This window comes from Stigmatopora argus, chromosome 6, assembly GCF_051989625.1.
Source record: "Stigmatopora argus isolate UIUO_Sarg chromosome 6, RoL_Sarg_1.0, whole genome shotgun sequence".
Classification (NCBI taxonomy): Eukaryota; Metazoa; Chordata; class Actinopteri; order Syngnathiformes; family Syngnathidae; genus Stigmatopora; species Stigmatopora argus.
Window position 1 is genome coordinate 360,746 of NC_135392.1, and position 23,859 is coordinate 384,604.

The 23,859-nt window shown below is 45.6% G+C and overlaps 2 protein-coding genes across 4 annotated transcripts; one reads left to right on the forward strand and one right to left on the reverse strand.

The window, feature by feature from the left end:
* Positions 1-1,051: 1,051 nt before the first annotated feature.
* LOC144076337 (protein phosphatase 1 regulatory subunit 12B-like) lies at positions 1,052-8,342 on the forward strand. The gene is made up of 7 exons (XM_077604086.1): positions 1,052-1,308; positions 4,447-4,463; positions 4,575-4,713; positions 4,801-4,902; positions 4,967-5,020; positions 7,062-7,112; positions 8,013-8,342. The coding sequence occupies exons 1-7, from the start codon at positions 1,225-1,227 to the stop codon at positions 8,097-8,099; spliced, it is 534 nt and encodes a 177-aa protein (XP_077460212.1). The 5' UTR covers positions 1,052-1,224; the 3' UTR covers positions 8,100-8,342.
* Positions 8,343-9,311: 969 nt separating this feature from the next.
* LOC144076336 (synaptotagmin-2-like) lies at positions 9,312-23,569 on the reverse strand. Of its 3 annotated transcripts, none has more exons than XM_077604083.1 (9): positions 23,338-23,569; positions 15,438-15,680; positions 15,196-15,356; positions 12,605-12,736; positions 12,046-12,213; positions 11,518-11,685; positions 11,217-11,334; positions 10,977-11,110; positions 9,312-10,616 (listed from the first exon to the last, which is right to left on the reverse strand). In XM_077604083.1, exons 2-9 carry the CDS (start codon positions 15,640-15,642, stop codon positions 10,401-10,403), a joined length of 1,302 nt encoding a protein of 433 aa, XP_077460209.1. In that variant the 5' UTR covers positions 15,643-15,680; positions 23,338-23,569; the 3' UTR covers positions 9,312-10,400. The 3 variants fall into 3 exon arrangements, with proteins under 3 accessions (XP_077460209.1, XP_077460211.1, XP_077460210.1); XM_077604085.1 differs by having other exon boundaries at positions 12,605-12,727; positions 23,338-23,561; XM_077604084.1 differs by lacking the exon at positions 23,338-23,569 and adding an exon at positions 18,550-18,707.
* Positions 23,570-23,859: the final 290 nt, after the last annotated feature.

Sequence of the window (23,859 nt, forward strand, 5' to 3'; positions counted from 1 at the left end):
CTTGGTCTCGAAGACAAACGTTTGTGTCTTTTCTTTTCTCCCTCTCTAATTGACACAAACTTTTCCGGTGGGCAGGCTTACAGGAAGTGCGTCCTCATTGGTCAATATGCAATGTTTTAGTTTGATGCGTCCTCATTGGTCAAAATGCAATGTTTAGATGCCGGAAGTTTGGTTCCAGTCTTTTTGACACAAATCCGATATCATACGCAAAAAACAACTTAGAATTCTACATTTTCCAAATAAAAGCTTTTTGGCAAATAAGAGTTGTGTGATTACACAGAGAAAAGTTGTATCTATCTTGCTATCTATGGTTGAGTGCTCTTTTTTCAGCAAAATGTGATATAAATATAGTTTTAAATCACCATTTGTGTTCTTTTCCTAATTTGTATCTTTTATTTTGAAGTCTAAGGGCAAACAGACACAAAGTCATGAGGCGAAGGTAGTAAACATTGGGCGATTTCTCCAACTGTTTTATCATGTGTTAATTTAAATAATTCAAATCGAATATACACACCTCGGTTTACCATATAATAACACCGCAATTAATATGCTCTAATAAATTTTGGACTGACGTTCCAAGCCCAAAAGTTTGACGTTGCCATGACAACTGCGGTCACTACTTGCAGCATCCACAGCATACATATTTTACAGATTTTTACAATTATGTACCACTCTTGTATATATTAATTATTACAACTGATTATTACTACGACTGTTTGGTGGCTTTTTCGAGTATATAATCCCATTCGTGTATGAAATGCACAAAAATTGAAATACGTGTGCCTACAGTGCTATTTATTTTGCGGCCAGTAGATGGTGCCACTACAAATAGCCCCCATAACCAAATTTAGTGGTCAACAAAACGAGATTTTGGAGCATTGTCATATTTAAAAAGATGCAGGGTTATTATTTTTTCCTGTATATTCGCAGAGCAGAGCAGTCAATAAAATATCCAAATCCGCCATTTGAGAGCTGTCAGATGCAGCCGTTGTTCCCCAGGCCCGCCCCCTCCACTGTCCCACCACAGTAGCCCCTTATACTACTCTTCACTTTCAAAGTCACCCCCCCTCCTCATAAGTTCACCGTCTAATGGTCCCATCACTATCAAGGGATGAAAACCTCTTGAACGAAGGTCTTATCTGGGTATTTTTTCTTTGAGCCGGTGGAAGAGGCGCAGGCGGCCAGAGGTTTTTGGGGGGCCCGGCCAGAACCTTAACGTCCCCAATGTCTCTTCTCAAAGATCATCCCCGCGTCAAGAAGTCCACCTCAGACTCGTCTTCTTCATCCTCCGCCAACGAGAGCCTGAGGGTGAGTTTTTAGTTTGATTCTTCATCTTTGAGGAAAGGAATTGAAACTTTAGGTCTTTTACCCAAGGGGAAGTCCTGTCATGAGGAGGCCAATATAAACAGAAATATGTATTATAAGTATTCGTTAAGATCTTGATGTGTTTATTTGAAAAAAAATGTTTTTTTAGTTAATCTCACAATTTATGATTGAAATTTAGCCATGTTCAAATGAACAAAAAGTAAATAGGACTTTATTTTCTTTTTTTTCTTGGACTATTAAAAATAAACTAACTAAGAATATCACAATATGAATGATTTTTAATGATGAAAGATGCCATTTTACTTTTTTTTGCCAGCCCCAGAAATAGGCATTGAATTCAGTATGTAAAAAAATATATATAAAAAAACACATTGACGGTGGGTGATAGACGTCCAATCCATTTGGACTGATTACAGTGATTAACCCTAAGGACCGAAAAATAATAATAAACTATCAAAGCAATCCATTATTTGAACATCTGACTGATGAACATAACTGAAAAACTAGAATTGGATTTTGAATCATATCAGAACTAGCAAATCCACCCTGGGAAAAAAAATCAAAATAAAACCATAACATTTTGTCCCACTTTTGAGATTGGCCAAGTTAAAGTAAAGATATCACTTGGAAAAGTTAAAGACCGAAAACAATAAAAAGGACTTGGAGAGAGCCTGGAAGAAGAAAAAAAAGGGGAAAAAAAGAAGTCAGGATGACAGTAAACACTTGGATGGACTTGTGGGAACCAAGTCCCGGTATTTATGGATGTTTATCTCTCCTTCTCGTCCTGCGGGAAACTCACATTTTCCACTGGGGAATGAGCGCTCAGCTGTGGAGCGGTCCCGGCGGAATCCGTCCCATCGCTTAGGCTCTTGTCAATGGCGCTCTGTTTACACGCCGTATCCTTTTAATTTAAACCAGAGGCTCCTCGGAGTCCATCCGCCATCTACCAAAGATCCACAAGTCACGTACATGTCCTGTAGGAAGATCTAGAACGCATCATTAGCTTGACGATTTGTTTGTATCGAGGCCCGAGTGCGCAATCACGCGAAAACAACAATGTTGCAGTAAACAGTAAATTCATTTTCCCAAACAGTTATCCTAACATGGGTCGCAAGGGGTGCCGGAGCCTATCCTAGCCGACTCCGGGCCCCAAGCGGGGGAGCAGCCAATCGCAGGGCACGAGGAGACAAACAACCAATCACGATCTTATCTAAAGACAATTTAGCGTGTCCAACCAGATGTTTTGGAGATGTGGCAGGAAACTACAGTACCTGGAGAAAAACCACGCAAGCCCGGGCGGTGGAGTGTTTAACGAAAATTGATCAAATACATTTGCAAAGCCCTCAACCTCAAGAATTGCCCAATTTCAGACGCGGGCTCGATTCCCGCAGGCGGCGGTATGATTGGGAGGTTGTTTGTCTCTCTGTGTGCCCTACAACTGACTGGCAACCAGTCTAGGGTATAGTCTGCCTTTCACCCGAAGACAACTGGGTTAGGCTCCAGCAACCCTTTTAAGGAGGGGCGGTATGGAAGATGAATAAATGAATGAAATGCCATATTTTAGACTGCAGTGACACGTTACGGACGATAGGGGGAGCAATCCCACGTTACGAAATCCGCCACGATCTATGCCACATGTGTCAAAGTGGCGGCCCGGGGGCCAAATCTGGCCCACTGCATCATTTTGTGTGGCCCGGGAAAGTCAATGATGAGTGCCAACTTTCTGTTTTAGGATCAAATTCAAATGAAGAGTGTAGCTGTATATTAAATTTTCGGATTTTCCCCCTTTTAAATCAATAATTGTCATTTTTTGATGACAAAAAAAAAATCTGTGTTTTTAGTTCAAAAATCATTTTCCAAAATCAAAAAATATATTTTCAAAAAAAGCTAAAATAAACATTGTTTTAGATCTATAAAAAAATGGCACATTCAGGGCTTTTAATCCAGTTCTTTTAATCCATTTATTTTAAAAAATCTAAATATTATATCTCAAACGTTGACGTTAACGTGGCCCGCGGACCAACCCGAGTCCGACACCCCTGGTCTACGCCGTTAACTAGATGTTAGAATGAGGATTAATAGTCCAGACACATTTTGGTGGCAAAAAAAATTGTGAGGGTTTTTGGGCACCCCCAAATAAATTGCGCCCTGGGCGGTCGCCCACATTGCCCATGGCAAAAAAAACGGCCCTGCTTCCCACTTCAAATGGATCGGAACTGAATGGAATGAATGCAGCGCCGGCGATGGCGATGGCAGCCAATGAGTTAACTAACGGCAGGCCTTTGTGAGTCACATGCAGACAAGAGAAAGTCCAACTTTTGGGAGTTGAAGTCATAAATCCAAGCGTGAACGGCGCGGCGATTGCAGCTATGGCCTTTTTTGGCTGTGTTGACGCCAGGTTTATTTCAGGGATCTTTTCCATGACGCTGCCTTCGCTGAACTTGAAATGTTCGGAGCTTTGCGACGAAGACAGGAAGTCTCTTGTTGTGCTTTGGGATAGCCGCGACGCTAACGCAAAAGCTTTTAGATATACTGACGATGTAGCAGCGGCACACTAACAGTGGCTTCCATTCATTTTCTGAAGCGCTTATGCTTAAAAAGGGCGCGAGGGGTGCTGGAGCCTATCCCAGCTGACTTCTGAATGGGCGACCAGCCAATCGCAGGGTACAAGGAGACAATGGACAACCAATCATAGATAGGGTTTGGCAATTTAAAGTGCTAAATGAGTCTAGCATGCATATTTGTGGGATGTGGGAGGAAAGCGGAGTACCTGGAGAAAACCCACAAAGGCAAGCCAACACCACACAGTGAGGACCCACCTGGGATCGAACCCTCAACCCCAGAACTGTAAGCCCAACGCACAAAGCACTCTCTCCAACTTCCACATCGTCTCAAAAGGGAATTAATTCAAAAGGTTGTAATAATTTGGATTAAAAAACATTTTCTTTAGTCTATAATGTCATGCAAATATCAAAATCAGCCTTTTACTTAATAGCATCATGTTACAATTATGACCGTCGTGATTAGTGCAACCATCATTTGTGATGATCAGTAAAAAGATAAAAATAAAAACACGCGCATATCATTAATGAGGACTAAAGTTGTCTGTTTTTCTTTCAGCACGAGCGAGTGTCTAGGTAGGACTTCTTCATATTTTTTTGGTCATAACGTCAAATCTGCAAGCTGCAATTCCTCTAGTGGCTCAAGTCATCTATTTCTCTACTTATTTATCTTTTTTTTTTTTTTAGATTGCATTCCTCCGGCGTGCCGGACGCCTCGGACGACACCACGAAAAAACACGCCGAGTCGTACTTTTCGAGACGCGAGAACCGACTGTCGGCTCGGAAAAAGGCCGAAGAGGAAATTGCGCGAAATGACTATAAAAAGGCACCTGACATTTTCAATCAATTTCACCATTTTTTTTTAGCATTGCCCATTTTGAGCGAACAATGACACTTTCTTTTTCTTTCGCAGATGTACGAAAAAGCGCTGGCTAGCAATCAGAGGCTCAAGTCAAGACTGGAAACCAGTAAACAGGAACTGGTGGTGATTCAAGAGCAACTGCAGAGAGCTCAGGTACATCAAATACGTATTCACTTATTGCTACAAATACTTTTTTTAAAAGTCTTTTTATGTGCAGCAAAAGGAGAGAAAGAGTGAACTGGGTTGCAACATGCTTGAAACGGAGAAAAAGGTAGGATTCTTCACTGATCGATCATCTTTCATTGCCATCGACGGCAACAGACGTCCAATTCATTTTGATTGGCCAGATTTTAGATAGACGTCCAATCTTATTATTATTATTATTTTTTTGGACTATGGCAGTCAATGAGTTAATCGTGTTATGCATTTATGTTGAAAAAAAACATGAAGCATAAATAGTAAGACAAATAATATCGAATATTAAATTAAAAAATACAGCGGAAAATGATACAATCCTAAAACAAAAAAAATACAAAAGATCAATGATAATAATAATAAAGATGATGATAATAATAATGATGATGACAATAATAATAATAATAATAATAATGATAATAATAATGATAATAATAATAATAATGATAATAATAATGATGATGACAATAATAATAATTCTAATAATAATAATAATGATAATGATGATGATAATGATGATGATAATGATGATGATGATAATGATGATAATAATGATAATAATGATAATGATAATAATAATAATCTGACAAAGGCTTTGTCATCATACCCAGCTGCGTATGACAAAATTGGTGGTGCTTCTCCAAAAAGTGCGCTTTCCCGGCAAAAGGCCCATATAAGTCATCATTTTAGACTCGTTGGCACTCTGCCGTGATGGATACATGGCATGCATCTCCCCCCGAGCGCAACCAAATCCCGGCGACTGCAGAAAAAGTTTGCCTGGCAGATGCCAGAAAGAAAAAAAACAGATGACTGACCTCGCTCTCACTGTCTCCTCACTTACCTTCAGTCAGCCAGCAGGAGGCAGATCACCACCCAACATCCTTCATGTTATCTGACCCCAAAATTATTACAGAGAAGGGATTGTGTGTCGTGTTTCCGCAAGTTCAGTGTCCTGATGGCTGAGGGGAAAAAAACAGTCCTTAAGCCTATTTGTCCGTGCTTTGTGAGACCTGTAGCGTGTTCCAGAGGGCAGCAGCTGGAACAGGTGGTTTGGGTCCCCGACAATGTTCCCGGCTCTGCCGAGGTAACGAGGGCTGGCAATGTCTTCCAATGAGAGCAGAGAGCAGCCCATGATTTTCTGGGCAGTGTTGATCACCCTCTACAAGGCCTTTCTGTCTGCTGCCGTGCTTCCAGCGTACCACATAGGTGACAAAGTTGAATCAACGGGGGTTGGGCCGCTGTGGGTGGGGAGGGAGCAACTTTCTGTTCAAGTCATCCAGCACCAACCGAGCTGACTGGCAAAGTTGAAGCAGCGGGGGTTGGGCTGAAACGAGAAGCACCTGACGCCAATCCACTGATTGCACTTGCAGGACACTAGTATTGTGCAAAGCTTTCCTCTTTAGAAGTTGAAACCAAAGCACTCACTTTTGGCCCTTCCTTTATTTAGTTTGCCCAGCCCTGTTAAATGAATGCCTAGTCTTAGGGCAGGGGTAGGGAACCTATGGCTCGGGAGCCATATGTGGCTCTTTCCATGGGTGCATATGGCTCTCCACTAACATGTGAGGTAAAATATGTTAATCACTAGTGAGAGAGCCGAGTCCCGAACGCACCAATAGGAGCGTCACGTTGACACCGTGGCGTTGAGACTAGCTCTAGCACCACTTTAATCATAATTTAGTATGTATTACTCTTCTGCATGCATCTTCTCAGTGATACTGATTAATTAGCAACAGCATAAAAATGTTGTCAAAATAATTCAGAGACTTTTTGTGATTAAAAAGTGGTGAAATGACAGAAAATGGCACATTTTCATATCTTTTACTTGTAAATTCTGAGAATGGCTCTTTAGCAATAACATTAGAAAATAAGAATTGTTTATGGCTCTCTCTTTCAAAAAGGTTCCTGACCCCTGTCTTAGGGGATGCTATGTCTTGCTTCATATGTCCAATGGTTCAATTTGTTCAAGGCGCTCGCTCGCTCGTCTTCAATGGTCAAAAGTTTGCGCTTTGATGTTGATTTTGGGCAAAGTGTAACCCAGTCTTCCCAATTCAAAGATGATTGAAATCTTTCTCATTACAATCTGAACGACGATATTTAGTATTTTTCTGTTCTCCTAGGACAGTTGGACTCTTAGGAAGAAGATTGCCGACATGGAAGAACAAGTGAAGGTAGCGTAAAGGTCGCGACCTCTCTCATTCTCCGACCCGCCTTTCGTCATCCGTTCGTGGTCGCCATTGTGACCGTCGCGGCGCCGTGACGCCGCGACGCCCTCGTGACTATCTTCCCCGACACAAAAAAATCTCTGTGTTTGCCCGTGAATGCGACGGGAGCAGAAACGTGGCAGCTCTGCTCTGAAAATAGGCAAAACAGGAACGCGCTGTTGCGAGCCACATGTCGTCACACATCAATCTACGCTTTTTTTCCCACTAACAACTGGAGAAGAATGACCAATCTGTTTGGATGTTGGAGTGGTCGACGTGAACAAAAAACAAAAAAAAACAATGCATGTATGCCTACGAGCAATGGCCGTGGAATAGGTTGAAAGCACCATCAAAACAAGGACAAATATGGAAGTCCATCCAGAAAGTCAAGAATTTGAGGAAAAAACAGTCAAGACTGAAGATGAATTACCGCACTATAATGCGCAACTTCCGTTTTCTCAAAAGTGGCCAATATGGATCCATATTGGTTATCCATTTTATGCAATTCCCTTCCCATCTTTAGTTGATGCATAACACAACTCCTAACCACTACTACTACTACTACTACAGCTCCATCTAGTGGATGCACAACACAATCGCCAACTACTACCGCCACTACTACTATTCCGTTTTATAATCCGGTGCGCCTTATTTGTGAACAATCGCTTAACGCAAGTGATTCATTGAAGGTGGGCTTTATACTCTGGTGCGCATTATAGTGCGGAAAATACGGTTTGAAAAAATTAAGAAAACAATCATTCTTTTTTTGTAATTGCAAGCCCAAACTTTAACATCGATGATATCATTCTAGTTTAGCATGGGTACGCCAATGGTAGGCTGACTTTTGCCACGTTGTTCCCCATTCAGGTCAAAGCGGAACTCCACACGGAAAACCAAAGACTGAAGGACGAGAACGGAGCGTTAATTCGTGTCATCACTAAATTGTCCAAGTGATCGCGTCCAAATTAAAAGGAAAGACGGATTTATTTGTAGCATGTCATGTCCCTCCCTCCAAGTAGACAGGTCAATCGCAAAGACACGATTGGTTATCCCAGAAGTTCAATTCAGATGGAATTTCACGGTTTCAAGCCAGATGGTCACCATGGAAACGCTGATCCACGAACGCTAGTCCTTTACCAGCAAATCTGATATTCCAACACAATAAATGTACCGAATAAATTATATGGTTTCATGACACTGCACAGTTAGACTTGGTGTATCTCGACGATGTAGATTTTTTAGTACTTTTCATCTGTTAATTAATATTAATTGTTGTGTTTATGTTCAGTTTGAGAATCCACTTTTGCTACTTAGTGTGTTTATGGTGCCACCCAGTGGCCACGTTTGAAAAAGCAGCTTTCACTTCCTAGATTTGCCATGCTGTAATGGTTACAGCAATGTAAATCTAATTTCAATGGTTACAGTGGAAACATTGAAATTAGATTTACTTTCATGGATTAGTAAATGATAAAAGACCAATATAACTAGCCTGGTTATTGTTTGATGGGGATGAACGTGAGTATCGGGGACATGATGGGGTCCAAATGGGGACATAATTGGTCTTAACAAGAAAAAAAAGGGAATTAAATCAGTCCAAACTTTTTTTTTCAACAAAATAAAAGGGCTAACTAGAATTTTTTCCACTTTCACTTGTTAAACACGAACTATACGCAATATATTATACAGCACTAATGTTTATGTGTATTAGGGATTATCCTGAATTTGATCACGAGGTTGGATAGAGAATCATCTTTATTTAATTTTTCATTATTAAATGTATTCATTTAGTTTCAAGTACATACACATCCACTCCATTTTGACCGGGAGGGCTGGCAGCGATTGCTTAATCGTTGGATCTGATTTCTATAATTGTCAATAAATGAATTAAGGGGTACACGAAACAGAAATGTGAAAAATATATTACACAACCTAGAAAAACTTTTAAAAATAAAGATATGATTTTCAGCACGAGTAAAAAAAGGGGATTTTTTATATATAAAATCGTGTAGAAACACACTGAAGCTCCCTCTAGTGTTCAAAAAGAGAAGTGCAACTGAATGTAGGTCATATTCAATAATATTATCATAATTTGCTGTGCGCTAACTAAAAAGTAGTTTGGACACCCATAAATGAAATTATTGGCGACAAAATGAGACAGGTTGAGAATTTGTTTTTTTGTCAGCGGTTTTATTATAAAAAAAGGACACAAGGACACGAAAACACGTTATAATCATAAGATCGGCGCTTTAAAACATGCTGGTATTTACACGGTACGTACGTACATGCTTTAGCCTATGAACAAAAGAGCTGGGCGGAAGAGAATCGCTATGGATTCTGGCCACAAAACGCTCAGCGCGGGAAGCCCAAAGGCTGCGTTAGCGTGAACCCGGACTGCTACATCAACTTTAGCTTCTGTTCCTGTCGCTGTTTTTTGGGTTCTTTGGCTTTTGGCTTTTGATGAGGAGTGTGTGCGTCTCCATGATGACAAAACGCTGCATGCGACCTTCCATTACTTGCCAAAATAACGTCCTAGCTACCCGCCGGCGACCTTTGAACTTGGAAAGCATCCCGCTTTTAATGACTGACCACAAAATCGACAACACCTCGATTGACGACCTCGGTTCTGACCAGTTAGCGAACTTCTACGAGCTAGCGTTCGACGAGCTACTTCTGCTGAACTCAGAATTTGGAAAATCACCCTATTTTTTTAAAGTTAGCTGCCAAATCCATCCTCCTACGAAACTACTATGTTAAATTGCGCTTTAAAAAAATGTTTTTATGTACAATCGGTCGAAAGTTTGTCGGGTTCTACACCCATGCGCTCGTTTCCGTTAGCGCAATAAGCGTCTCTGCTAACTTGAGGCTAATGTGGATCCCTTAAAACTTTAATTTAGTTCAATCTTCTAAACGCAAAGACCGATAGGGCGTATTTCTCAAGTATGAGCTAAAAACCTTTCCTAAAATCTCCCTATTTGCAAGTGAGTTACGCAAAGCCATGAAGATGTGGCCGAAGCATGCTAATAACGAAACCCGGACTGGAATCCAGCTCAGACTTCCGTCGGGAAGAACCCAGTTTAGTCGGGTCACTTTGATAAGCGGACACTAAAATGCCGGATGGGACGAGCGGAAACCCCCGACGGGGTCCGACTATTCTACCGAGTTGTTTGCTGAGCGGGTTTGTGACGAGTCGGGTCATGCAAAGTTTCTTGGTAAAGGGATTGGATGGCGGAGCGAGCGAGCTGGCGGGCGGGCCGCTCACTTTTTGGCCGCCAAGGACGCCAGCTGGCCGTCGATGTCCTCCTCCGGTTGCAAAGCGTGCCATTGGGCGATGGGGCGGCGCGGGTTGGACAGCATGTCCGACCAGTGCTTGAGGCCCAGCCCGGTGGCCTTGCTGCCCACAAAGATTTTCCCGATGGCGTCGTTCTTGCCGATCTTGTCGTAGTCGAACACCGTTACGGCCACCAGGATTTTCTGAAATCCACAAGCGACGGTCACCCAAAAACGCTCACCGCCGATGGGGAACGCCCTGCAACGGAGCTACGAGGCTAGCGACGCGAGCTGCTAATGTGCTCGCTCAAAGAACAGTACCTAGCCGGTACGTATACATTAGTTTCTCTCGAAATAGCGTAGCGGATTGTCCATTTGGCTAACGAGGCCCGACGCTAATGCGCTCCGTTAAAACACAGCACCCAGCTAGCCGCCGGTCAAATACGTTAGCTTCTCTCAAACTAGCATAGCGCATTGTCTCCGGTATCAGAGTCGATTGACGACTGTACCTTCAAGTAGGAGAATCCTGCAGTTTCAAGACTTTACTTTGGAGGTCTACTCTACCTGCATCTGCTCCAGAGGGATTTCAAAGCTGAAGGACTCATTGTAGTACGGGTTGAGGGTGTTCTTCTTCACCGTGGTCTTCTTCTTCTTCAGACGCTTACCCCCCTGCAGCAGCTGGATCTTCACGTACGGGTCTACGGGAGGCGGGGGTACAAGTCAGATGACCGGTTTTCGGTTGGCACGTGGTCAGACTAACACTAACGACTGACTGTAGTAGCGTTTGTGATAAATGCTGTGTACCAGATAATCCGCAGGCGTCCATCTTCTTCAGGTTCTTGGCCTCCAGGATGCAAACGGTGAGTTTCCCGGCGGTGGGGACGTAACGCAGGGATATGCAGATGTCCCCGAGTTTTTCCGGCTGAAACGACACACGTGCCAGACGTGACGGGTATGAAGACGGTACGGGATTTGATTAGAAATGATAAAGTCACGTGAGTAATGCTCTCTGTCAGCACCCGGCATCATTTCAAATATTTTTCCCGGGGCGATAGGCGTAAAAAGGAGATTGGATCTACAGAAACGGCGAGAAGACGACGGGCACCTCCTCTTGATCGGCGCTCTCCAGGTCCCGCCACTCCTCGATGGGCCGCCCCAGGTCGATGGTGTTCATGGGCAGCTTGACCTCGCCGATGACGTCGTGCTTGGAGAAGCGGTCGTAGTCGAAAACGGACAAGGCCAGAGTTTTGCCGCCCAGCTCTTCGTAGGGAACCTGAAAAGAAAGACAATGGGTCCTTGTGAAGGACTCTACTCCAGGTTTTGATCCTTCTTAATGAGCAGAAGAAATGGAATGGAATGCAGAGAGCCGGTGATGAATCGATCCACCTTCCGAATACCCTGCGAAAAACTGAAATGGACTACTGGGACAACACTTTGAGATCGAAGAGGTCGCCATCTCACCAAAAAACTGTTCATTAAGATGTTCTCTGCGGTTGCAGCAAATGTGCAGACGGGCTGACCTTTTTAATCCCGCCCACAGATCGTTACACGGTCTCTCCAGACTTTATTACCGGAGACAGTCGCACAAAAACCTTCTGGATAAACCACGGCGCACTCAAAAAGTCAGGTTTACCTTGAAGACAAAGGTCTCATTGAAAACCGGGTTGAGGGTTTTCTTGTGGACTTTGGTGTCATATTTCTTCTTCTTTTCAGGTAAGAGCAGGATTCGAACGTACGGGTCGGACGTCCCGCCCGAATCCATGGACATGAGGTCCGCCGCTTGAAGGATGCCGACGGTCAGCTGTGCGTGGAAACAAGATGCAAAAGGAACATGATTTATTTGGGGCCGACATTTTCCCAGACGTTGAAAAAGCGTGGCAATCAATCAAGGTGTGTCCAATTTTTCAATGTCAAAAGCGTCTCGAAGTCCAAACAAAACAACGCTACGCCATCCGTCTTCCATTCGACACTCTGTCTAGTGATTACGTGTTAGCCCAGCCAAAAACTGTTTGCCATGCTAGCGCTATTTGTTTGGAATCAAGGCCGACATACGGGGGCGGACATTAGGGGGATCCTCCTGGGCCCCGGGGGATCTGGTTTGAGGGAGTAAAGGCCTGAGAGGCCAGCATAAGATCCACGTAAAACGGTACTCATTTTGTGTTAAAATATCTCAATCTGGGGAGTCAACAGACCTTAGTGTTCTCAAAGTCGTAGTCGATGGAGTATTGCAGTTTCCCCAACTTCTCTTGCTCCTTCTCCTCCTCCTCCTTCTCCTCTTCCGTCAGCCCGGTCTCCCCCTCGTCATCGTCGTCGTCCTGCGATTTCTGCGGCCATAAAATACCAACGTGAGGAGATCCGGGAACGTCGGGGGACTCCAACGGGAATCCAATACGCCGCGGCCCCTCGTAAATCTCTGGCATGTCACGGAGTACTGACGATGAAGTCGGCCTAATGATCTTGACGTTTTTGAGCGACTCCGTCACCCCGTTTGAACTCTCGCAACATGCCAGGGCGGTACGGGGGCCGGCGGAGGCGTGGCATGCTCGTTCCGTCAGCATTCCATCACTTTCCTGATCATTGCAAAATCTTAAGGGACAACGGGCAAGGGTTAAACCATTCCGACGCCACGCCAGGGGATGTTTGGGTTTGGGTGGTCCGCTCCAGAAGGGAATGGTCACCCTCGCGCACTTGCGGTCTACCGGCTCACGGGCCATCCACGTTAAGGAAACTGGATCGTTGGTGGCAAGCGAGAGACTGCGGAGGAGAACCAAGCTCTCCCGCGTGGACAAATTTCGTGGCGGAAATTGACTTTGGCAAGGACGCAGATTCCCGGAGCCGGGGGACACCACTAAAAGGTCCCCCGGCGGCGTTTTGCCGCCGGGGGACTTCAATTGGATCTTTCAGATGGGTCGTTTGGGCTGACAACCATTGGAATTCCCGCAGTCGTCCTTTGCCACAAAGCCACCAAAACATGCCCTGTAGCACATGCATCCATTAATAGTGTTAGACATTCGCTCCGCGGTCGATAGGCGGTCCCCAACCCGTAAAACCGATTTCCGATTGGCGTGGGGGTGCTTGGGGGGAGGGGAGGGCGTTTGGTTTTCACGGACCACATCCACGACGGTAAACAAAAAAACGGAATAGCAATTGAATAACTTTTCTCATGGGCGGATTAGCACGTCGGCCTCACAGTTCTGGGGTCCTGGGTTCGATCCAGGTTGGGTGCTCACTGTGTGGAGTTTGCGTGTTCGCCCCAGGTTCTCATGGGTTTTCTCCGGGTACTCCAGTTTCCTCCCACATCCCCAAAACATGCACGATAGGCCAACCGAAGACTCTAAATTGCCCCTAGCCGGTTTCCTGGTGCCCCGCAGTCGGCTGGTCGCCGATTCGGGGTGCCCGTCGTCGGCTGGGATGGACTCCAGCACCCCCGGCAACCCTTTTGAGGAGAAGCGGTTTTCGGAAAATGAGCGAAGGAACTTTTCTCAGTCCGAGTAGAAGGGTGTGATAGAAAAGGTTAATATGGATTTGTCTGACGGACCGGCGCCAGGTGGCCGGCGGACCGATAACGGCGGTTGGGGACCGCTAAAGTCCTTCTCCCGAGCGCACGGTGGTTTTCCCAGGGGGACTCAAACAGATAAGAAGCCATTCCAGAGACCCCGCGCCACAGGCGGCCGGTCAATCCACCTACCGTAGAAGGGCGGTCCACCGCGGTGGAGAAACGCAAGGCAGACACGCAACAGCCACAAAAAGAGGAAGAAAAGCAGAGAGAGGAAGAGAAAGACATTCAACTCACCACACAACAAGAAAGAGAGAGAGAGAGAGAGAGAGAGCGCTGGTTCTCGCCAGCGCGCTGACGAATGACACGCTGGCGGGAGATGCAAATGGATGGCGTTCGTTAAGGAGCCGCCATCCGTCAAGGTGGGCGGCGCTGGATGAATGGACGCGCGTCCTTTTAATTCATCGCCCTGCCGCTCGATAGCCCAAAACAAAGTGTGTCATTTTTCACCGCCGTTGTGGCGTAACACAAAACAAGAAAGCGGAACGTGGGCTAACTGGAAGGACGAGACTTCGGATCTTCGGGAGAAAGCAATGTGCTTCATGACTAGAAGAACGTAAGCAATTGCATGACGGTGTTGTTTTAAAGAAAGGGTTAGCATAGCATTAGCTTTAAGAACTTCATGTGCTTAATATCTAGTCATTAAGCACATTTTCTTAAACTTTGTGCTTAATGACCAACCAGAAGAACGTAAGGAATTCCATGACGGTGTTGTTTTAAAGAAAGGGTTAGCATTGTGTTAGCTTTAAGAACTTCATGTGCTTCATGACCAGAAGAACAGAAGGAATTAGTTGACTATGTTGATTTAAAGAAAGTGTTAGCATTGTGTTAGCTTTAAGAACTTCATGTGCTTCATGACCAGAAGAACAGAAGGAAGTGTATGACTGTGTTGTTTTAAAGAAACGGTTAGCATTGTGTTAGCTTTATAGGGTCTGAGTCGGGAAGTTGGGTTTGGCACCAAAGTGCTAAGGGCGTACACGACCAACTTTTTGGGTTTAGTGGGAACCAAATGGGGCAGGGGTTAAAGTGCCCCAAGATGGCTCCTTCAGGGTCTGCATCAGTACTGTTGGAGAGTTTGAGTTCCATTTCAAGGGTTTCATTCATTCGCTACCGATATTACAGGTAAGGGGTTAAGGTTAGAATCGGTAGAACTTAAAATGGCGTTGGTTTGGTGTTAGGCTAAGCCTGAGGTCTGTTCCAGTTTTGGTTCAGAAGGCGTACTCGTACCTCTCCACCCTCCATGTTCTTCATATTGAAGCCGTCCTTGCCCTTCTTGCCCTTCTTGTTCTTCTTCTTCTTGCAGCAGCATTTCTTGATGATGCAGAAGCAACAGGTGAGCACCAACAACGCCGCCACCACCGCGATGGCGATCAGAGCCCACGGGGGAACTGCGGAAAGAGCGGAAAGAGCAGAAAGTGGTCAGTTCAAGCACGCCGCGCCGCGCTGCCGCAACGCCACGGCTCCCTCACGTGGGATTTTGTCAATTTCGTTGAGGAATTTGCTCTTGATCTCCTCGAACATGTCGTTCTTGCTGATCTCCGTGTTGTTGCCGGAGCTTTCCGCCACCGTGGAGGAGACGGCGGCCGGCGTGACGGCCGTGCCGGGCGTGGCCGTGGCTCCGGTGGGCTCGGCCGCGGCCACCGGCTGCGCCCTCCTGAACAGGTTGAACTTCATTGCCGAAGGAGACGAGGCGGTGGCGTGGTGGTGCTAGCCTGAGACACAAAACATTGATGTGAGTTGCGCTAATCTTTAGCATATGGGTTAGCGTATGTGCAACAATCCTAGTTCGGTTTGAAGTGGATCAATTGGACTTGGCTGAACCACAATTACAGTCCTTTTCTTAGTTACATGGACAAAACAGTCAATTATCGGAAAAGATGGCGCCTAGCATAGGCTTATTCGAGGGAAGCAAAGGCTAACCACCATCAAATACAATAAACTGTAAAAAGGAGGAGCATGTGTTTGAAGGACCAAGGCCCTTTCAATTTGGGGTAAAGAACCGAGGGAGTCCAAGACGACTTGACAACGCCGTTTGTACGCCAAACAGTCGGCGATGGATGGAACGGAGACGGCGCCAGCTCTCCAAATGGTCCGTCACTTGGGATGACGCTAGGACTTTCCGTCCAAAGTGACGAATGAACAAAAGTCGGAGCTTCTCGGAGCGTAACGATCTGGCCGAGATGGACGAGTTAAAGAATCCTCCGGGGCGGGCCAGGATGGAAAGAGGGAGGGACGGCAGCCATTTACTTTCATTTGGGCTTTTCTGTCTTCAGGGCTAGCGAGCTACCGCTACGAATAAGTCCAATAAAACGGCGGTGGTGTAAATACCACGGCGCTTAAATAACTGCAGTGTCCTTGAGGAGCTTCGGTGCCAAGGGTTCATTTCCCAGCTGGCGCGGGAACATTGAACGCTAATGATGTTAAAATCAGACCCAAAAAAAAATGAAGAGCCGAAGCTCAATGCCGTCCGTCTCCGTCGCAACGGATTGGGCGTCTGGCACGGTCAACTGCAGACAATAACTTCTGTGTTTTTTTTCTTTTTTCCGAATTGTACGATGGCGGCGTCAGGCAAAATGGCGCACATTTAGGGTCATAAAACATTTTGACAATGAGGGTCGTTAAAACTGCTAATGAGCTCAACTGCGCAGCCAGTATTTCAAGATTCATTTGTTACCATTGAAGTAGGAGTATGTTGGCAAAATATAAACAGATTTGACATTGTGTATAGCAGTGGCGGGCCGTCAGGGCCTTCAAGGCCTTCTCTGCTGGCCTGAGAAATATCTGAATCACAGATTGATGTTAATTATATTTTGTCCATGAATACTTATTAAATCATTCCAAATGGTCTGTTAGCTTCCTTTCATTGCCTTTCCCCCCTGTTTGCACTGCTTCCAGATGTGTGTTTTCATATTGAAGCATTTAACCAATCACATTTCAGCCATTATTTGTTGCCAGAGTCAGAAATCTGCCTCAAGGCCTTCACAATCAGTTCTGCAGGCTCTGCTGCATTAAAAAAGCGTCAATAAGACTGTTGCTTTAACCAATCAAAATTCAATTTGGTGACACCAGGCCTTCTCGCAGGCGTAGGGATACGTCATCGCTTTCACCAACTATGATTGGCTAGTGATAGAGTGGACTAGCCAAAGCTACCAAACTGTATCTGGAGTGAGCTGCACAAGCAAACTCACCCCACAATGGCCAATTGTATGAGGTTATTTTTTTATGTGTCGCAACTGTAGCTGCAGTAGAGGTTTTATAGCCATAAAATAATTTTTGAGGGTTGGATTGATTCGTTGAAGGCGCTACGAGAAAATGCACGGACCGCCACCGGTGTATAGGGAATGAACAAGGCATTATGTTTTGCTAGCTAACACTTTTTTCAGCTAAAAAGGTAAATAATCTTCAAACTGAAATTAATTTGCAAACATGACTCACTTTGGGCGTCAAAGCGGGATTTCAAAGGACGCTAGTTGTATTCATTCTTCGTTTTTAGACAGATTTTCAAAGGCTGTGCATCTGCTGGCTAATAGTGCTTGTTTTTTGGGGGCCTTGAACGTGTTTTCAAACTCAAACAAGAAGTCTAGTCTCGTTTTAGTCCAATTGGAAATCTTGAGTGTGATAAACGTGCCGTAGTTTTCGAGAAAAGGGACCGCGCAGTGATTGACTGGCAAGTGGTCTGTACCCAAGCCTATTTGTAACCCAAACCTCAGCCACGTAAGCTAGCGAGTTGGCTAATGAGCCCAAGAACCTAGTACAAATTGAGAAACTAGAAAACCGAATACGTCGGAATCTAAATAAATCTACTGGCAGTTCTGAGGTCGAGGGTCAATTCCGGGTTCGGGCCTTCCCGCGTGGAGTTTGCAAGTTCTCCCCGGGCTTACGTGGGTTTTTCCCTGGTAGTCCAGTTTCCTATCACATCCCCAATTCATGCACGCAAGGCTAATTCTATGTCAAACTGTTCCTAGCTCCGAGTGATTAGTCGTTGGTCTACTTGTGCCCCCCGCCCGGTGCCCATAGTCAGCATCATTTGACTCCAGCACCCCTTGCGACCCTTGCTACGATAATCGGTATGCAACATGAATTAGGGCATGAAAACATGTTGTCCCAGACGCGGCCCTATTTGCAAAAGACTCGTCGGCATTTATGGAATGGCTTCGGGAGGACGCCAATGACATTTGCACTCTCATTTGCTCAGCGCTTTGCCAGTAATTGATGAAGTGGCGATAACATCACACGTGCGGCGCCGCTCGGTCGCTCGGTCCGCCGGACGGCCTTTCGTTTTTGTTGCTAAGCAATCTCGCAAGCGGCCGTCAGCCTCCGGCAAGCCAATCGGCCGCGACCCCCGGCCGGCGAGCCGACCAATCTGCGGAACGGTAATTGCCCTGGCCGTCCGGCGTGGCATCATTACGACCGCAACCCAAACGGCCAAAGTTTTCCCCCCCTCGATCCCACTCGTACTTCCACGGATCCAACAAAAGAAAATGCCAGATGCTAAGCTTCAACTTCCCTAAGTTGAGACGAAGGGAAGCATATTTGTCAGATGAATCCAAGATCATTCAGAAACGCCTGGATCAAACTCACCGATGGGCAAATACGAGGGTGCTGTCCAAACCACTCCCCCCCTTCCCTGGCTCTGTCCGGTCTGTTCGCCGCAGTTTTGGGCTTCACTTGCTCCCCAACATAGTCGGATTCCTTGATAAAAAGCAGAGACTGCAGTCTCCTCTTGCACTTGGCTTTACTGCAGCAACACCCCCCTTCCTCCCTCCCTCTCCTCCTCCTCCTCCTCTTCCTCAGCCTCCTCCGATACTCAGCATCCCGTCGCACGCACTCTGCGACTCCCTCTTTTAGCTCACTTTGACGCCGGTTCTTATTAGGATGCACGATGCAGCACGTGATTGTTTTCCTTCAGGATGACCAATAATGGCGAGAAATGACATCAATGCGCTCGCACGAACTTGACGGTTCGGGCAAACTTGCCGCGTTTCCACCAACGTGCCAAAATGCGGCGCAGGAACGCAAACAGGAAGTTGCCCCGTTGTTACATCATTTTCCATGGCTTGGTTTTATCAGGGTGAGGGATTTGGGTGGGGGATTGGCACTGCGGATTGGTCTCCAGTCAATCGCAAGTCACGTATCGATCAGAAATTTGATGCCCGATTATAGTCAGTGATGCTGAGGAAAATGGAGAAAAATCATCATAAAGGCGCTGGTTTACAACTATTCATTTGGAATACGAGAATTTCAGGCGCTTTAAAAAACCATTTAGAATTGTTAATGGGAAAGATATTTTTTTTTCAAATTTGAGGGATTTCCAGAAAAAAAAGAGGAAGCCATAATAATCCTCTTTTATTCAAATCAGTGAACTTTTGACCTTCACCACCACCGTGATAAGTTCCTTTTACAAAATGACACTCAAACAACGTTAAAGTGAAACTGTCTGAGGTCGGAGTTCATTCATCAATTTTTAGAGAATATTCCCAAAACATTTTTGATTCATAAAAAAAAAACTCTCGCAAGAGGACATTATATTTCACCTTGCCACTAGATGAGAATGACTGAAATTCGGTAGAAATATAACAAACACTAAACTTGCTAAAAGCCAGTATTTCTGATCAATTTCATCTTTATCGAATTAATCTTTCTTCCAACACCTTAGCAGTACAACTCAAAATAAACAAAATAATCCAAAAGTGAAGCATAATATTATCTGTATTTACAAAACTGAAACAAACCGCAGTAAAAAAAGAAAATGTCCGACGACAACATAAAACAAAACAAAAAAACTAAGATAGCTCAATTTATCATATTTGATTTTTTTTTCCAAAACACTGCTACAGTTTTCTATATTAATCTCAACATGTTGGGTTTTGACTCCTAAGCTAATAAGCAACCACAGTTCAAGCAACTAACTCCATCTAGCGTTAGTGTTGAGAAGTGCAACACAAATTGCAGCTTCTTATACACGCCCTATTCAATGATATAGTTTCATAATTTGCTGCTGCAGGCTAAATAAAAAATAGGCAGTTGGTCGCTGCGAAATTATACGGAACTAGCATATGCTAAGCTACACAATGCTACATGTCGGACAATGACAACAACGGCTTTCAAAACAACAGCGGAATAACCGAGCGCTAAACGCTAATTTTGCCTTAACCACACCCACACAAGGCACATCCACCATGACAATTTGAAGCGCAATGCATCCTGGGATATTGACCTGCAGCTCACCCTTCCAGAAAGCTGTGGGGAGTCAAACTAACTCTCTGAAATAAAGGCCATAGGACGAGATGGGATATCACAGCTCCAGATGCTAAAGACAGAAGGTGTGTGTGTGTGTGTGTGTGTGTGTGTGTGTGTGTTTGTGTGTGTGTGTGTGAGCGTGTATGTGTGAGAGTGTGTGTGTGTGTGATAGAGAGGCTGCAGGATGTGTAAAAAGACTGCACCCTCTGTGCTGCAATGCAGGGGAGCAACGTAGCGAGAGGCTGCTTGCTACCTAGCGTCCTCCCTACTTTTCATTCAATAGTGCGCACACCAGATTTGATTGGGTACAAAAAAAACGTGAAGGATTGGTCTGTTTGCTGATATCATCTATCATTGTTGATATTGTTAGCGATACCAGTGCGAGGGGATCGATACTCTCTGTTTCAGTCTTCGGCTAGTACATGATTGGACGATGAAATGTGGATGGCTGATGTCATGTTTTCAAAATACAGTCATAGCTCTACTTACGAATGCCTCTAGGTACCAAATGTTCAGCTTACAAATGTTTTTATATGCAAATGAATGACTCGAGATACGAAAAAGATCCAGGTTACGAAATCCCCCAAAAAGTAAATGCATTTCCTTATCCGTTATTTTATTTTGAAAATATCGCGGGTGCATTGATTCTCACTTTAGAACCTTGCTCTCATTGGCGGTCTCAGAACAACCACTATCCATGTTTCAAGATTCTCTCTTACATAGTTGTCCAACTCAAACTAAATTTCCCCTCATTAATGATTGCAATTCCCCTTAATAAGCGATTAAAAAGCGTACACATGCAACGTCATACATATTTTCACACACAAAAACCAAAGAACCACAATGGGCCTTAAGGTATAGTTTAGTGCAGACGTGGGCAAAGCAGTCCTGCAGATTTTGGGTCTAAACGATCCAGCACAGACACAGAGTTGACGCAACGGGGGTTGGGCAGAAACAAGAAGCACCTGACGCCAATCTACTGATTACACTTCTGACATAGCACATTTGTGCAAAGCTTTCCTCTTTACAGGTTGAAACCAAAGCACCCCCGCACCCACAGTGGAATTGTTTGCTTGCCCTGGTTTCGTGTCAAGAGCAAACGAGTAGATTTATAGAGTTCAAGTCAAAGGCAGAGAGGACGACTAGGTTTAAGGACCAGAATTGGAATTCGAAATAGCTGTAGTAGTCTAAATTCTAAGGTTTCAAGACAGTTGATAAGTTTTAAGACCAGGACAAAGCAATTTATAAACTAGGGTTGGAGTGAGTATCCAAGTGAGGTCCAATATAGCAGGATTTGGGACTGAATCCAGTCGAGAAAGTCTCAAGTATGCTGGCAAGTGGCCGGTGACAGACAAGTAAGGGTATTATTTACAACTAGTTCTAATATCTGATGGCTGGTTATGAGCAACTTGTAAATGCGCGAATATTTCGACTGTGGATTGACAGTTTGGAAAAAACTCTTACATTTCTGTGATTCTGGGCCCGGGCAAATCATAATGGATGTGACATTTTTCAATCTGCGAACTGAAGGCAATCGGGCTAAAATGTCACCTGGCCACGTCTGCCCGTTCATTTCATTGCGATGAGAGGGTGGAAAAAAAAGAAAATATTCTCAATTGCCGGCATCAGGTGCTAAAAAAGTCATTATTTGGAGTGGGTCTTCCGCTTTAAATTTCCCCGGTGAATTCCCCCCACGTCCGTCGAAAAGAAAAACCAATACGGCGTTTTCAAATCGGCGAAGCCTGGTCGTAAAATAGCAATTGGCCGCGGAACTGAGGTCCAACGAGTCAAACTGGTCGAGACATCCTGCCGTGTAGAAAGGCCCCAAAATGGAGGCCGTCCAAATTGGAGCCTGCCCATGCCGACGCTTCTCACAAAGTCAAATGGCTAATGGAAGACTGCCATGGTCAGCTTCGCAGTTCTAGGGTTCTGGGTTCGATCCCTGGTGGGTCCTCCTGTGTGGAATTTGGATGTTCTCCCTGACTTGGCTTGTGGGGGTTTTCTCAAGATACTTGGGTTTCCTCCCGTATCCCAAAGACATGCATGCTAAGCTAATTTAGCACTTTAAATTGCCCCTAGCTATGAGTCAACATACTAGAGGAGATAAACAACCAATCATTTGTCGCTAAGGGCAATTTAGCGTACAATTAGCCTAGCATGCATGAATTTGGGGTGTGGGAGAAAACCCGGAGTAAACACACCAACTCCACACAGTGAGGAGCGACCCGGGCTCAAACCCACGACCCCAGGACTGCGAGGCCAACGCGCTAACCACTCCCCACCGGGCTTCCTTAGATAGATAGCAATTATGATTCGTAATAAAAACGTATTCATTCATTTTCGGAACCACTTTTCATCACTAGCATTGGGAGGGGTGCTGGAGCCTATCGCAGCTGACTTGGGGCACTCTGAAATGGCGGCCACCCAATCGCAGGGCACAAGGAGACAAAGGACAACCCATCATAGCTAGAGGCAAATTAGCCTGGAATTTTGGAATGCAGGAGGAAACCGGGACAACACGCAAACTCCGAGGACCGAACGGGGATCAAACCCTCGACCCCAGAACTGCGAGGCCGATGCTTCAACCACTCCCCACCAGACTGCCCCAGGACAGAACTCATTTGAAGTCATTCCTAACCTGGGGCCATTTCCCCATCACGCCATCGTTGACCCTCACGGGACCAACGAATGCGCTAATGAAGCATCAGCTAATGACAGCGCAGGGAACGGAGGGGTTGCGGCGAGGGTGAGCGTGACGCCGGCTGTCCTTTCCCTCGCGCTGTCTCAGCACTTTTGACATCTGCAGTCAACCCGGAATCCTCCATTCAGGAAGTTGCATTGATTTTTTTTATGGAAAACAAAAAACAAAAAGGGAAGCCTTTCCACACGGCATCCTATTCTCTCCCGTACACACTTTTGTTTGGGTTATGTAACGCGACACTGCAGCGTGCGGCAGCGGCGTGCGGCCAAGCGAGCGGGGTTAGGCTCCCCCCACTAAACCCCCACCACCCACCCACCCACCGTCCCATGCAGCAAAAGTTCCCGCGGTGCAGATTGGCGCCTAATCTTCCCCAACCACTTCCTAATTCCGATCGACTGCGGCCATAACGAGACGGAGACCGGTCTTACCTGGAATCAACGACGAGGAACCCAAAAAAAGTGGAGATTCGCCCCCAAATCTCAGTGGCTGCGATACATGGTCCGCACCCTCACCGCCAAGATGGTCTGCAGGATTTTCTCTCAGATGCCCCGCAACTGCTCACCACATTTTTCCATCACACTGGCGAGACTCCGGCGTCGTCCCTCTGCTGTATTTCCCGGCGCTCTTCTGTCATTGGTCCATCGGACGTGAGGAGGAGGGGCCGGAATCGACTCTGCGGCGCGTTCTTCACCCTCCTCCTCCTCCTCCTCCTCCTCCTCCTTTTCGGTCCATGCGGATGCTGCCGAGTTGGGGCGATCGGCGAGAGGGAGGAAGCTAGAGAGAGAGGCGGTCCGGTTCGTGTCGGCGCTTTTGTGTACGCGGGAAATTGATGTCGGGCCGGCGGGGGTGCTGCAGTGCCAATCTTTGCGACGCCGAGGCTGTCATTCGTGGTGTCTACAAAATTCTAAACGGTGCGTAAAGGGACCGGTGGACCAACGACGTTAACCTCT